The sequence below is a fragment of the Grammomys surdaster genome, unplaced genomic scaffold (assembly GCF_004785775.1).
Source record: "Grammomys surdaster isolate TR1022 unplaced genomic scaffold, NIH_TR_1.0 232, whole genome shotgun sequence".
Lineage (NCBI taxonomy): Eukaryota > Metazoa > Chordata > Mammalia > Rodentia > Muridae > Grammomys > Grammomys surdaster.
In genome coordinates, this window is record NW_021604677.1 from 1,478,306 (window position 1) to 1,494,794 (window position 16,489).

Below are 16,489 nucleotides of genomic sequence, written 5' to 3' on the forward strand. Positions count from 1 at the left end.
CAGTTTCACTTTGCTATAAAACCTTTTTCATTCCTAGATAGGGAAATTTCATCTCTTTTAATGTTAGAAAAAGATAGAGGCTTCATATGTCTAATTCTTATTTTACCTTGATAAAGATTTGAAACGATAATATTTTTAAACTTGTGTTAGGTTTTAAGTGTTTAAATTTTATGGAATTTTACATTTTAATTTCAGGGAGAGGCTTGTTATGACTTTTCCCCAATGGACTGCTAATAGAAGTTAGCTTGTCTAGCCCATGTGCTAGATGCTGTCAGTATCAAACTGCCTTTGACTTTCACACTTCTCAGGGGACTAGTAATTGTTGTGTTCAAACAGCCTGTAATTGTGATCCCGCTGGCTTTCTCAGTACGCTTCTGGCTATTAGAATCATTAAACAACTCAGCACCTGTTAACAGCATTGTAAATATTCAGCCCTGCTTGTGTGCAGGTTAAGTCCAATATAGAGAAATCTTACAGAACTCAGTCTCATAAATTAGAGCTTCTGACAAGTCAATTACTGCCAAACTGCCTTTCTCTGTGAAAGAAATGAAATACCATGCTGACAGACGGTAGGCTTTCTGTTTGTAGCAGAAGAAGATAATGACTTGATGATTCGACACCGTGAGCATGAAATTGTAGTCTGCCTGTTAGCTGTAATTAAACACTTGTCTAAAAATCGATGTTTAAATACCAATAAATTATAAATTTTGTACTGTGGAGAGTACAACATGAAAACAGGCCTTTTTAGTTTGTTGCCACATGCTTTTTCAAGTTAGTGAAGTGTTATATGTGCTTGTTCTCAGGTTAGAAACTGGACAATAACCAAGTTCACTCAGAGGAAGAATGGGAACATGGGCAGTCAATCAGACCATCAGCATATATTAACTGTCAACATATTATATATCCTAAAACATAATTGTTTTACATTTACTTTGTCTTACAATGTCTTGCAAATTATGTATCTAATTATGATGGACAATATACTATAGATTTTTTTTAATATTTTAACTGATCATGCCTTCAGACCAAATATTAAGCCAAGGAATGTATTTCATAACTCTTCAATAGCTTGGATTGAATTCGTGTTTCCTGCAGTTGTGCCACTGAAAATTTTGACCATATTTAGAGAAAGAAATTATATATCAGTATTATGTGTGGAATGAGTATCCGTAACAACTTTAGATGGTTCCTTTTAGAACAAGTTGATTGATTGTTCAATGGTTGGTTTGTGAATAATGTTCTGTAGTTTATATTATAGACGGCATAAATTTGATCAAAGTTTTTTGTTTTAGCAATTGATTTTTTTTTAATGGTTACAAAGTGTTTGACTGACTGATCTGGATGAGATCCTCAAAAACACTTAGAAGGAAAATCATTAATAATACTTCCACTTGTTTTATCTCTTCACTGAAAAATCTCTGCATTGACCTTTATGACAAAAGGTTATTTGTTTGAGCAGCACTACTTTTTCCATGAACAGAAAGGTTATTTTGCTAAGCAAAATCTAGCCCTTTACTGGTCATTCCACAGTGACAACTTGGGTGAGTGTAGCCATTTGAAATCCTAGTGTCTTTTGAATGTCAGTGGAGAGACATTGTAGTGTTATTCATTATTTGCACTAACTTCTCTTTCTATTTAAAATTTATCCTGACATGATTTTAATTCCTCACTCAAATATTTTAAAATAAGTTTTAATTTTAACTTCTATAGAAATTGAAAATACCTCCCACAAAGAGTCATCTTTGCAGTGTTTCTCCATCCCTCTGTGATGGTGATTTCATATGGACGGACCTCTTTCATTTGAGATTGTGGATATTTTTTTTTCCAATCTTGTTCAAGCGTTGAAGCCACATTGGTGGGATTTTGGTGATGAGTCTGTAAGTCTCAAGACCACTTTCAATTCCACTCTTATCCTTTGAATAGAGGACACGTAGGATATTATCAAGATTCTCCACACTGATTCCAGTGGTATTTACTTGCTGGAATTAGGAAATTACCATGATTGTTCATGTAACCCTCACTCTTTAGATTTCTTCCTAGATACAAACAAAACTCCTTGTGGTCAGCGGTTTTCCTTTCACTGTTGCATGGTCAGATGAGTTATCTGTGCTTACAACTTTCATTTGGAAACTATGCAGAGCTTGAACTTTTGTGTTTTCTATGCATTGCAAGATAGAATGCTTAATTTTAGCTTTCCTTTTGGACACTAGAACATATGCATCTGTTTATGCATCTGTTGCATAAACGCTAGGGAAAACTTTCAAAATTTCCTAGAACTCATATACCACTAAAGTCTGATTGCTTTGTAAAATTGTTAAGGGGAGTGTGTATGTCTGTCTGTGTGTGTGTGTGTGTGTGTGTGTGTGTGTGTGTGTGTGTGTGTATACACATGTGTGTATATTCTATGTGATTTCAGCCAAACTTTGCATTTCATACTTTCTAAATTTAGTGCCTAAGGCTACTTTGGAATCGAATTACTACCAAGTTTAGCATAATAAAGTATTTTCTCATACAATTTCTTTTTCATCCTATGCTGATGCTGTAGTCAGCATTTAATGAACCTTAGCAATTACTTACGTCTTCATTACATAATTCTGTACGTTTACATTTTGGTCTTATAATAAATACATCGTTATTTTCTTAAGATTTATATTTATAAAGAGTACAAAAACAAAAAGAGAAAGGTTTTTCATGTAATGAACCATTTTAACTATCAATTTTACATATTTGTGATTTATTTTATTGGTGTTAGCAAACTTTAGTTTTGGACCTTTGACCTTCAAAATGGGAATGTTAATTGTGGTTGTTTAAATTTTTCATTGTGCTTTTTCTTTGGTGTAAATTCATGCTTTTAAAGTTCTAAAAAGGTTGTAAAGCTGACTTGACAATTCTAGCAGACACACTTTAAACTGACCATGCTTTTTTCCTAGCTATTACAGCCTGGGTGACGTCAGCCAGGACTCCATAAACAAGTTCCTGTCCAATCTGATCGGGAAGTCTCTGGTTGAGTTGGAGCTTTCCCACTGCATTCAAGTTGGAGAGGTAAGACTTCTGATCCAGCTTTCCACAGTAGGACACATGGAGCTTGTGCTACCCAAATTTGCAACTAATCTGTGAATTATTACCCTCTGAGTAATGTGAGCCTCTACTCTATGCCTCACTTGCCTTATTTTATCTCTATTTAAATAGGATAATCGCAGCATTGAACCACTGACATGTGGCCGAATTGCCTCCTATTACTATTTGAAGCACAAAACAGTCAAAATGTTCAAGGACCGATTGAAACCTGAGTGCAGCATAGAAGAATTGCTGTCAATTCTGAGTGTGAGTTTTATACTACTGTGGTTTTTGTATTTATATTTTATACCTTCTCTTGTAATTTAGACCTTAAGTGTTTCCAGTTCTGAAAATTTACCTGAGAGTCTTCAGGGTGGTCTTTCTTCTTTCAAACAAAGTTTCTTTCCATTTCTATATAGGATAATCTTGCAACAAATCTGACCATATGACTCATTTAGAGCAGGATCCTCCTGAGTAGAATAGGTGCTGTTGATATGTGAGACAAAATTAGTGGCATATTTTACACTGCCTGGAGCAAGCCTGGTAACTTCTCCTCTAGCTGAGATTGAAAACTTGTTAGTTTTTTGGTGGTTCTTCTTGAGTACTAACTCTGATGTTACTAAAGAGGCTTTTCATAAGGGACTATATGATTAAATTCTGTTTCAGATTAGCACTAAGAAAGCTCTTTAATTCCCATGCCCATATTCCTATCTCTCACCTTACCAAAAGAAAAAATTAACAATATGTATCATGTATACATCTACTATATGCTTCCATCTCCATTTTCCCCAAAAAACCTAAAACCTAAATTAATGAACTCTGTAAAAGGTGGTAGGTGAGAAGTGTATTATTTTGCCTGCAAATTGACTGGCCAGTGGGCTCCAGGAATCCACCTCTTTCTGTCTCCAAGTGCTAAGGTTACAGGTGTATGCCACCATTTTTGGCTCTTAATGCAGATGAAAGGTATCCAGGTGAAGTTCTTGGTGCTTATATACCAGGCACTTTACCTACTGGTCCATACCACCTACCTACTATAGTATTTTCTTAAGTCTAATTTTGTCCATGATGAAATTCTCTTCACTTCTGGGGCTAGAGAGATGGTACAGCAGTTAAGAACACTTGCTGCTCTTCCAGTGAATACAAATTTGGTTCCTAGCACCCACATCAGGCAGCTTATAACTTGATGAAACTCAAACGCCAGGGACTCTTTCTTCTAGCCTCTGGGGGCATTTACACACAGAGCATACATTTACAGAAAGAAATACAAGTAACTCAGTAGAGTGTGTGTGTGTGTGTACATGAATAACTGTAAAGATTGAGCAGATATTTATTTAGGGATATGTACACATATATGTAATAATTAAAAATAGAGGCATGAAATATAAGAGAGCAAAGGGAGAGGTGCATGGGAATGATTGGTAGGAGGAAAGGTAAGGGGGAAAACAATGTAATTTTATTTTAATTTAAAACATAAAAATATTTTAAAAATATAAAATTTGAAAAAATTAATCTTTTTTAAGAAAGTAAAAATTTTCATTTTTAAGCTATACGTATTTGTCCTTTCATGCTATTCAAAACAAAAATTATATTAATTGAAATTTTTCTCTTTTCTCAGAAATGTTACAGTATTGTTATTATTCACAGAGCAGGGTCAATTTTGACGTGTTTCTAGGTGTTCTCCTGAACCTTCACCTAGCTGATCCCTGTTCTGAAAGATATCTGTACTCCCCCTGAACACCCATACTCCAGTGTCATTCCCTTCCCCATGTCCTGCCTTGTTGTGTTTATAACCCCTGTGTAAATAAGTAAAAATTACGATTTTATTAAAAAAAAAAAAAAAGGAAGGTGACCATAGGATGAAACAATATCAAAACATTGATTCACAAAAATCTTTAGAAACTTATGAGCCTGTCATCACCCTTAAGTTATTATCAAGGAGGTTTCTTAATTGTCTTTATACGTCTTTCCTCCTGTTGGAGAAGATAATTATGAAGACATGCTCAGCCATATGTTTGTCTTCATAAAATAAATTGGAATTCATATCATTTGTATAATTATTTACATATTTCTACTTTTCAGAAGAAATAGAATTTCTTGTTGACTAGGAATATTACTTTATTGCCTTTGTAGTATTTAGAAAAAAAGAACCCTTTCTTCAGAAGCAAAAGAAAACGTTTAACCAGGTCCATCTTATCCTTTCTCTCAAAAGTTTTGAAACTAAATCTTCGACTTTTCAGTATTGCATAGTGAAATATTGTCATGATTGATTAAAAACAAATCCACTCATTAGTCCCATTTGTATCTTATCTTCTACTTCCTACTCTCTGGCCTTTTCTTCTTTTATCAGGGTAATTTGGATGAGCCCAGTAGTTTTCAGAATGGTACGTCACATTTCACCAAAGTACATAGGCAAAAGGAAGTTTCTGCATTGGAATGTGATGCTAAATTCTTCCATTTAATATAGTAAATAAGAAGTTTAGCAGAAAGGGATTCCCTAGGTATATCAAAAAAATGTTTATTCTCTATGTGTTCTTATTTTCCCATGGTCATCTTTTTTATGGTCTTTTTAAAAATTATGTAATTGTGAATATGATCAGGATATAAAATTTTAGGTATTACCCATGTACTTCTTTATGCACAGATGAACTATGATCTGTGGCTGAGGGATACTTAGACGTAGATCAGAGCACTGGTTATCTGAGAAAAAAAATTTAGAGACAAAAGAAGATGCATAGTCTATCCTCCAAATTAATTTCGTCTACTAGGGATATTTGTTGTTAATATTTCATGTTCAAAGGATGTTTAAGAGAATACCAAATGGCCAAAAGTTAGTGAGTAAAGCCTAACAATGTGAGTTGTGGGTCACTGTACAGGTTCTCTGAACAGAAGCACTTTTACTCTTGGGAAGAGTTCATAATTGGGAAGTGATTTCGTTAGATCTTGCTTGTGTAAAGTCAGGTCATCAGTTCTATTGAGATACATTGTAGACCAAGGAGGCATACTTTCAAGCATCAGAATTAGTCCACTGCCAGTGAACTAAAATAAAAGATGGACATATGACCGTCCCATTTGGTCTGTGTGGGACCAGGATTATTTCTCTACAGACCAGGGAAGGCAGGGATACAGGTGTCAAGATTAGACCAACCTGGCATTAGCATGTCTTCCCTGTCTCTTTACCTTCCTTGTAGGTGCTTAGGAATATTTTTATCTTTCAGAATGTTGTGGAGTTTTCTCTTTGGAGTATTGAAGCCTATTATATATCCTATGATAACTTCTGCTGATTATTACACCATTCTGTTAAAAGCATTATTCTAATACTGTTAAGAAAAAATACCCTTTTGCTATATTTTTCTTGTAACTCTTCTTGAGACTTTTACTTGCTTTTCTTTCCCAGAACTTGATTGATTGGCTTACACTCCCCAGTATCATTGTTTGTAAACTATAATTAAAGACCCATTGTGGGAGTAATGCTAAAAATTCTATTGAGACTGTTCTCCTCACAAATCTTATTCCACTGTAGGATTATACTTGTTTAAATTCTGCCTATCAGTACCTACATGATTTACACTTTATGTACATTATTTCAACAAGCTTTGTAATCATATGATATAATCATATAAATAATGTCAGTCACAGTAGTAAGTTCCTTCATAACTCATAGAAAGTAGTTTCTTAGAGCTCTCCCTAATACCTAACTTTCTCTTCTAGATACACTTTACTTTATCCTGTGGGCCATTTCTATCAATAAAAAAAAATTTAAATATTAAATTTTAAGGTCATGTACCATTAAAAAACAAACAAGAGTTAGTTTTAAAGTCATGTGTGATCTTGTAACTATTGAATACAAATGTTAATCACTGGCAGAAATAATCATTTCAGAATTCCTTGTTGAAAACATATATTTGAAGTTTTTATCCATCTGATGCTATTTTGAAAAGACTGGGTATTATATAAGAACCCTTGCCAAGTCTTTTTTAACACCATGAATTAATAAGCTTCATAATTAAGGCAGCTGCTTCACACCTCTATTGTTAACCAGTGACATTACATCTGTCCTGCTCCATTGATGCCCTCCTCCTACTTATTGAAGCATTTAGCAGTTTTGGCAACAGGGATTACATAGATTGCAGTTAGTAGTCTAATTAGGTATAAGTGAAAATCCTGAGGGAAAAGTGCATTTCAAAAGTAATTTGAAGAATCTTTTAATGATGCTGGCACAACTCCAGAGCAGAAAGTGTCCATCGTCATGGCCCAGCAAGGTCAGCATTGATATGTTTCTAGGTGTCTAGACGTTAACCTATTTAGAAACAGCGATGCAAATGGAAGGTTTCAAAGTTGTGGAATCTGTTTCAACATATTTTTTACTATGTACTTCCTCAGGATATTAATAGTTGAGAGAAAGCAAAATATATTCTAAATGTACTTAAGGACTTTCAGATTTCCAGTTTTTTTTTTTAAATGTAAGAATTATTTGGCTATTTGTGTTCTTGTAACTGTATAGAAATATCACATTATGCTTCTATATCAATATCCAGTGTAATTAATCTTTGTTTATATCAAATATAGAATTTTATGCATATATGCCAAATACCCTATCTTAAAAGTATGTGACTCTTTTATTGCCAACCAAATATTAGAATATTGAGTAAAAGAATAGATTTCTTACATTAAAATACAGCAATTTCAATTCTTTAAAGGTTCAGAACAACATAGCATATATACCAGTGAATTCTTAGCTTTGTCAGTACTACTTTCTTTAAAGCCAAATGAATGTATTACCGTGGCCAATGTATAACACTTTCAGGAGTAGAGCATCATAATACTTGGATCTTGTCATTTTTGTAGTTTGGCTACAAATCTTTGGAATCAAATTACAAAAACATCGTTCTCCAATTTATAAGATAATTAGAAAAATAAATGATTTTAAAGAGATAAACTTAAAAATATTAAAACATTATTAAAAATAGTATTTTGGCAATGGAGCCTAGTTTGTAAAATGAAAGAGTTTATTAAAAGAAAAGAAAGGAAGTGAAAGGTTAACTTAACAGTCATACCATCAACCTCAGTGGTCTTCATCTCCACCTAACCTCATGGCAGTCACAGGATCCCATCTGCTGCTCTTTATCCTCCATGTGGGGAATCCTGATGTGACACATTCCAAGGTTTGTGAGAAGAGTGTCCTTACCCTCTGCCTGGGGGCTGCCTGGCATCTTTGGAAGAGGCACAGATGGCAAATGTCTTTTTTACATGTATCTTTCTATTCTCTTTATATTTCCCCCTCAGACTGTCTTTATTCTCCGTTATTTTTTAGTTTCTCCCAGTATTCTAGATTTGCAAGCTTTCACTAATGAAATGAAAAGAAGTGTTTTCTTGGTAAAAGTCTCAGTCTCAGTTTCAGATAAGTTTGTTACCATTGAAAGATCAGTGTACTTAATCTATTAGGTTCTAAGCATAACATCTACCTGAAATTTGTTCTGTTGTCAATTTTTGTTCATTTTAATTTTTTATTTACTTTGGTTCCCTAGTTAAGTGCACAGAAAAGAACTATCAATTACCAATATTCTAAAAGTTGATGATTAAATAGGATCTTTAATATATGGATTATAATACCAAACTGTTAATCTTACATTTATAATCACATCCAACTTTATTATTTAAAAAACTTGAAGACCTACCCTTGTTTAAAATAACAAAATAGGGAAAAATTATAATAAAATGTAAACTCTACCCAATTTCAAGAAACAAGACAGAATTGAAATCTAGTCTCCCAAGCAACATATGAAATGTCCTGTCTCCTTTCTCTTTAATATTTTGTGCTTTTTTTTTTCTGGAACTTTGCATATTATTTTGCCATCTTATCTAAATTTGCAAAGAATATAAAAATTCTGCTCATAACTGTCCATAAAATATTTAATTATTGCTTCTTCAGATTCCATAAGTGTTCTTATGGCCCTAAATACAGTTAAGGAGTACCAAAGAAATAGAAGTCAGAAGAAGAAATAGAAGCCTTTTAAAGGAATTTGTGTTAAAATCAAATAAAACTTATGGCCATAAAGGTGAAAGCTTATGCTTGTTTGGTTTTGTATTGGTTATTTTATTTATTTACATTTGAAATGTTGTCACCCTTCCTGGTTTCCCCTCAGGAAATTCCCCAGCCTATCCTCCCTCCCCCCTGCTTCTATGAAGGTACTCCTCCTCCCACCTACCCACTCCCACCTCACCGCCCTAGCATCCCTGTACACTGAGGCACCAAGCCTCCACAGGACCAAGGACCTTTCATTGATTTCTGATTGATCCTCTGCTGCATATGCAACTGGAGCCATGGGTCCCTCCATGTGTACTCTTTTGTTGGTGGTTTCGTCTCTGGGAGCTCTGGGGGGATCCGGTTAGTTGATATTGTTCTTCCTGTGGGGTTACAATACCCTTCAGTTTCTTCAATCCTTTCCCTAACTATTCCATTGGGGTCCCCATGCTCCGTTAGGTGTTTCGGTGTGAGCATCTGAATCTGTATTGGTCAGGTGCTGGCAAAGCCTCTCAGGGAACAGCTATACCAGACTCCTGTCAGCAAGTGCTTCTTGGCATCAGCAACAGTGTTTGGGTTTGGTGTCTGCGGATGGGGTGGATCCCTAGGTGGGGTGATCTCTGGAAGGCCTTTCCTTTTTCAGTCTCTGCTCCACTCTTTGTCCCTGCATTTCTTTTAGACAGGAACAATTCTGGGTTAAAATTTTTGAGATGAGTGTGTGGCCCCATCCCTAAACTGGGGATGTGTCTATCCTCTGGATATGGTCTCTACGTGTTCTCCCTCCCCTTTATTGGGTATTTCAGCTAATGTCATGCCCTTTGGGTCCTGGGAACCTCTAGCTTCCCTGGCATCTGGGTCTTTCCAGTGGTTACCCCCAGTTCCCCACCCCACGCCCACTGCTACACACCTCTGTTCAATTTCATGACCCTCTGAATTTCTCCCCTAACCCCTGTCACCTCACACCTGATCTTGCCCCCCCCCCCCTTTTTCCCCTCCTGTCTCCTTCCCATATCCCTCCCTCCCTCCACCTCCCCTGATTATTCCCCTTCTAAGTAGGACTAAAGCATCTACACTTTGGTCTTCCTTCTTCCTGAGGGAAGCTTGTGTCTGTATCTGGCTTTGCTACTCAACACTACTTTAACTGTTCATGAAAATATTCAGTCCAAATCAAAACATTCAAAGCAAAGACTTGCTGACATTGACCTCTCTAAAAATCTGGCGTTGCAGCCTGTCAGGATTGGCTCACATATACATGGGATCATCGGAGACCGTTTGTCAACCTCTACTTAGCTATTGCATGGGTTATAAATATATCTTTAAAAGATTGATGAAACTCTGAACATTTTCTTTTCCAGGTACCCTGTCATGAATCATTTGACAAAGAATACAATTAATAATTTTGGTTTTTGAAAACAAATTTTTGAGATATACTCCACGTATTGTGCCACTCACACATACTTGAACGATACAATCAGAATTATTCAGTCATCTCCACTATCAGTTTTAGGACATTTTATTGCTCAAGAAAGAAGCTGCATTGCAGGCATTCACAGTGTCAGCTTAACCCCAAAGCAGTCTGCCTCCAGCCTGCTTTTGTCTGATAGGAACTTTTCTCCTTCCCATCTGTCTATAATTCTATATCCTCTGACCAGCTACTCACACCCCTGGTCACTTAGGACTTGTCGACCACCATTCAAGTCCTCTGTTTTTATGAATTTCATATTTGAATGAGATTCAGCAGTGTTCATCTTTCTGTGCTTGCCTGTTTCACTTATTTACCCATATTGTCACAATTGACAGAATTTATTTTCAAACCTGAATCACATTGATTTTTGTATGCTGTATTTTCTTTATCAGTTTGTCTTTTGATGTTTGTTATATTATGAAAGAGCTTCAGTAAACATGGAAGAACATGTATCAATTTTTATCTATTTTTATACATTGACTTCATTTTCTTTAGTTAAATATAGAAGTGAGATCACTGGATCATTTAGTGGTCCCTCTTTTGTGAGAAGCTTCTATTCTGTCCCATAATGGTTATACTAATTTATATTTCCACCTACAGTATTTAAGAACTCTTGTTTCTATACACTGCTGCTGAAGTATTTCTCTTTTTTCAATCTCTAATAACATATATTTATTTAGTTGAAAAACTGAATTAATCTCTTGAATTGATATTTTCACTTTTTTGTACTATTATCACTTTTTTAACTTTTTAAAATGTTAATCAAAGTCTTTATAAGTTTTGGTAATGCTCAATAACAAGGTGTCCATACAATCAGGAGTGTAACCCAATACCCAACCTAGATATACCGATATACCAACTACCTTTGACTGGTGGAGAAATGCGAACATCCACCTCCATGATCCTCTCCCTCTTCCTCTCTCCCTCTTCCTCCCCCTCTCCCTCTCCCTCTACTTTCACCTCTCCCTCTCCCTCTCCCTCTCCTTCTCTAGCCCCCTCCCTCTCTCCCTCCCTCCCCCCTCTCTCTCATCTCCTAGCTCCTCCTTCCTTCCACTCCTCCTCTCCTTACTCCTCCTCTGTCTCTCCTTACTCCTGCCACCTTAGCTCCTCCTACATATCACCCATCCTGTTTTTAAAAAAAAAAAAACTTTTCTCTCAAAATACAATTAGAGCATAATTATACCAATTTGTATCAGTAAGGTACAAGATAGGCCTAGTACCCAGTCCATCATTTTGTTGACTAAACAATATTTCTTTTTAGCAATAACCATGTTTATGTTGTGAGGAATACTGATGTTTTGATTTGCATGCATTTGATTTTGAATGTTTTTTGTGAACTCATTGACCATTTGTCTTCTTTTGGGAATGATCTTTTCAGGGCTTTGCCTGTTTTTTTATCACTATTAACTAATTCTATATTTTTATTTAGTCCTTGGAAATTGCTTGCATGTATATATTTTGATCATGTTTTACCCTCCCCAGCTTCCTTCAAATTCCTCCTGAAAAGCCCCCAAATTTCCCTCCCAAACTTCTTGTATTTTTTATTATATTTTTAATAAACCACAAATCCAAAGTTGGTACTACCCAAATGCTCATTAGTGTACAACCACTCACTGGAGAATGGTTAACCTAAGGAAGACTAACCCTTCCCTGTCCCCATAAGCTGCCAGTAGCTCCTTAGCTGGGGTGAGGTCTCAAAAACCTGCTCTTATCTATGCTAGAATATTGTCTGGCTTGATTTCACTCAGGTAACAACAGCTGATGTGAGTTCTTTAATGCAAGAGCCCTGTCATGTACTGAAAACACTGTTTAACAACAATCGTCTCCAACCCCTGGGTCACACCATCTTTGTGCCCCATCTTCTGTGATGTTCCCTTGTCTTTGAGGGTAAGGAGTATAACATAAATGTCCTATTGGGGGCTGAGCACTCCACAGACATTTGTTCTCTGCATTTTAAGGAGTTACAAGTTTATATTAAGTACTGACTGCTGCAAAAAGGAGTTTCTCTGAAGGAGACTGAGAACTGAAAAGTCTGTCTTCAAGGACATTAAGTATTTAGAAAGCAGCTTGATACTGTGTCTATTTGGCAAAATAATAGTAATGTATTCTTCCCTATAAGCTCTATGAGTTTCCCCAGCAACAAGTTCTTACTCAACTTTATAGTACCAGTCATTTGTCTCTTTCCATGAAGGAGGACTTAAATACAGTCGAAAAGTGTTTGGACACTTTTGTAACAATCATACCATTCTTTAGGGATTTGTCTTTTCAGGATGATTAATTTGGTATCTTACAGGATTTATAGCTCAGTAAGACTGTTGGTGACTGTTTTCCCTTATTGCCTGCCTTGCCTCTTCCTAGTACTGAGAGAGTTACCCAGCAGGGATTAAGTGTAGTGTCTTCAGCAACAGGATCTTACCATGAGATTCTGGTGGGCAGCCAAGAACAATGGCAACAACTTGTATTGTACGGAAGTCTCTGGGACCTGCCACCCCAACCAACAACTTGGAGATATCCTACACTTGTCTTTTGCCCATTTTCAATGCGGCTTTTCTTTTTTTTTCTTTTTTTTTTTCTATTTTGATGTTTATGCATAAGCATTCTTTTTCCTGTGAAGAGTATCACTGCTGTTTTGATAGACATTGCTTTAGCTATATTGCCTCCCCTGGGTGATGCAAATTTCCAGTGCATGAACAAAGAATCTAGTTTCATTTTTTTTTTTTTATTTTACACTTTACCTTCATTCATCAATGTTTTACAGTGACCGTCAAGAGATCTGTTTCCTTTGTAATTATGTTTATTCCTAAGTATATTTGTAGCAATTAAATTATTTTTTTGATTTTTACTTTTTTCTAAATAACTTGCTAATATGGCATAGAGGTGATTTTTGTATGACTACTTTTTAACTATGCCCTTTTATTTTTTTCTTTCATTAGAAATATATTTTTTTCTCAAATAGTATATCCTGACTGTGGGTTTACCCCCTCCCCGTTCCTCTCTATTCATTCCTTTCTCTCTCTCATTGGAAAAGAAACAGTCTTCTAAGGAATAATAATAACATTTAATATGAAATAATATAATAAAATGTAATAAAACAAAAATTAACTCATTGGATTTGAATGAAACAAATAAACAGAGCGAAGGTACAAGAAACAGAGGCCCATTCATTCACACACTCAGGAATCCCATAGAATCACTGTAAACTAGAATATAATATATGCTCAGAGGACCAGATGCAGGCCCTGTGCAAATGGCCTTAGTCTCTGTAGATTCATATGAGTGTTGCTTGTGTTGATTTAGAGGACCTTATTTTCTTGATATTCTTCATTTCTTCTTAACATTCTTTCTGCCACCTTTCCCATGAGGTTCCCTGAGCTCTAAGGTGCGGGGGAAGGATTTGATTAGGGATGAGTGTTCCAAAGTTTCTCACTCTCTACCTGTTTCACCATGCTCAGTCGGCTTCAGGAGGAAGGTTCATTGATGATGATGACAAAACAAAGCACTGATCTATAACAGAATGTCATTAAGGAGTTATTTTATTGCTATAGTTTGATTTTTTTTTTTTTTTTTTTTTTTTTAGAACAATAGAACAGTAAAACCTAGGTTTTACTCTAGGCCTTAGAACTGTCTAGTTTCAAGTCTTTGGTCACCAAAGCTTTGTTGAGTATAATTTGCAACTTAAAGAGGGCCTTACATCAAATTAGAAATTTGTTGGTTACTACTACTAGCTTTGTGCCACTGTTGCAGGTAGGACACCATTGTAGATCACATGGTTTTTACCTGAGTTGGTGTTTATATTTCTCCTTTGATAGTGTGCAGAATACCTTCCTGTACCAAGAATTTAGAACAGAGGGGTGAAGACTTTGTAAGCATTAATACCAATGTGACTTCTCCATGTTCAATACGTTGTATAGGTATTTTCTTTAACAATGGAGTCTTCCCATCAGTTTGTGGAGAGCAAACTATGGTCTTAGCAACAACCTGGGTATTTGAGGATTCCAATGCGATCCTTTTGGCCAACAATTCAATTAGCTATAACCCAGTGTTGATACTGGAAATTTTATTTGCTCTCAAGAGATGGCCAGTTGGGACTCTGTCTCCCCCATTATTTGCCAGTTTCATTTATGTTTAGGTTTCCATACTACTCCTGAGACCACTGGGAATGGGGGCAGAGAGTAAGAGACCACCACAGGAGGTCTGGTGCAGAGTTGGATATGAGTCTGGAGAATTGGGCTTGGAGGAAAGGAAGGATAGGTAAAGATCTGCAGTTAGCCTGCCTCCTGGAGTTGGAGGCTTGTATAAAGTAATGAGTAGAAGTTAGAAATAGACCTACTAGGAATATACTGAATATATCTACAGATATACTGGAAGTGAGGCATGGAGCTGCAGCAGTTATTCTGTTGCAGAACTGGAGATGAGATTAGGTTATTGAATTTGGGGGAGTAGAAGGAGTGATGAAGGTCTACAGTTAGCCTGCTTGCCTCCCAGGCTGGAGTGACCTGTGAGTTCTCAGAGAGTGCCTGCTGGAACTGAGGACTGGGATAAAGCAATGAGATGGGGGACTTCAGAGATCTGTGTGATCCACCAGAGATGTGTGTAGGGTGATCTGCTGCAAAACTAGGGATATCCCTGAGGAATTAGATTTGGAAGATGAGAGAGAGTGGGGACCTGAAGTTTAAACCTTCCTGCTTCCCTGGCCCAGCTGAATAATTATTTTTAATCTTTTTTATTGGATATTTTATTTACATTTCAGATGTGATCCCCTTTCCTCATTTTCCCCCACTCAGTAACCCCCATAACATCCCCCCTCCTGCTGCTTCTATGAGGATGTGCCTCCACCCACCGGCCCACTCCCACCTCCCCACTCACATTCCCTCACACTGGGGCATCCAGCCATCACTGGACCAAGGATCTCCTCTACCGCCTATGCCCAACAAGACCATCCTCCCTCCAGCACAGCTGGAGCCATGGGTCCCTCGCTATGTGCTCCCAGGTGTAGCCGCCCGAGCTGCCTCACGTTCTGGGGGCCACTTTGTAACGGCCCGTTCTGCTGCTCCGGTCCGCGGGTCAGGGCCTAGCAAGAGAGAGAGTGGGGACAGAGACGTGAAGAATGGAGACAAGACAGGGAGTCTGATCAAGTTTCATTTACTGGAAGGAAATCCTGAGTATTTATACCCTTTACCATGTGCCTTGCCCTCGTGGACAGCACAGCTGAAGGCACTACGTCATGTGCCTTGCAGCGTGGATATCATGTGCACCTAGCTAGCAGTGAGGAGACCACGTGCACCCAGCAGCGTGGATATTACATGCACCTAGCTAGCTGTGAGGAGACCACGTGCACCTAGCTAGCTGTGAGGAGACCACATGCACCCAGCTAGCTGTGAGGAGACCATGTGCACCTTGCAGCTGGTGGCACTAAACAGCAAAACAAGATATGTGAGAAAAACAAGATGTTTAGCAGAGTGTGCTCAGTTGTTTCGGGCTGTTGAAAACAAGTCTCTTGTCAGGGTATATGGCCTGAGATGGCTGCAAAGATGATAGCCGCTTTCGGCTAGGAGTCGGCTCCCAACACCCAGGCTGGTGGTTTAGACCCTGGAAGCTCTGGTTGGTTAGTATTGTTGCTCTCCCCATGGGACCACAAACCCTTTCAGCTCCTTCAGTCTTCTCTCTCCTCCATTGGGAACCCGATGATCAGTTCAAAGGTTAGCTGTGAGCATACTTTCCTGAATTCATTTACTGTGTCTTAACATCACATTCATAGAATTGTCTGTAAACAGGGATAGATTAACTTACATGTCATTTTGTTTTTCTTTCTCTTACCTAATTGCTCTGCCCAGAGTTTCAAGTACTCTGTTAAAAGCAACAAATTTGGGAATCTTAGTGAAACTATTCTTAGTTATTGTTATAACTATAACTAAATCCTCTGGCAACAAGGGTGTCATAATTGT

General features: G+C 37.1%; 1 protein-coding gene across 2 annotated transcripts in view; it reads left to right on the forward strand.

Moving 5' to 3' along the window:
- The window catches only part of Ascc3 (activating signal cointegrator 1 complex subunit 3), a 266,934-nt gene that overhangs the window by 187,244 nt on the left and 63,201 nt on the right, over positions 1-16,489 (forward strand). The window contains exons 35-36 of one of the 2 annotated variants that reach the window (XM_028773626.1): positions 2,931-3,042; positions 3,190-3,324. In XM_028773626.1, coding sequence (XP_028629459.1) covers positions 2,931-3,042; positions 3,190-3,324 — 247 coding nt within the window. Of the gene's footprint in view, positions 1-1,710; positions 1,782-2,930; positions 3,043-3,189; positions 3,325-16,489 lie in introns of those variants that run through there. The other variant, XM_028773627.1, reaches the window with a different exon arrangement.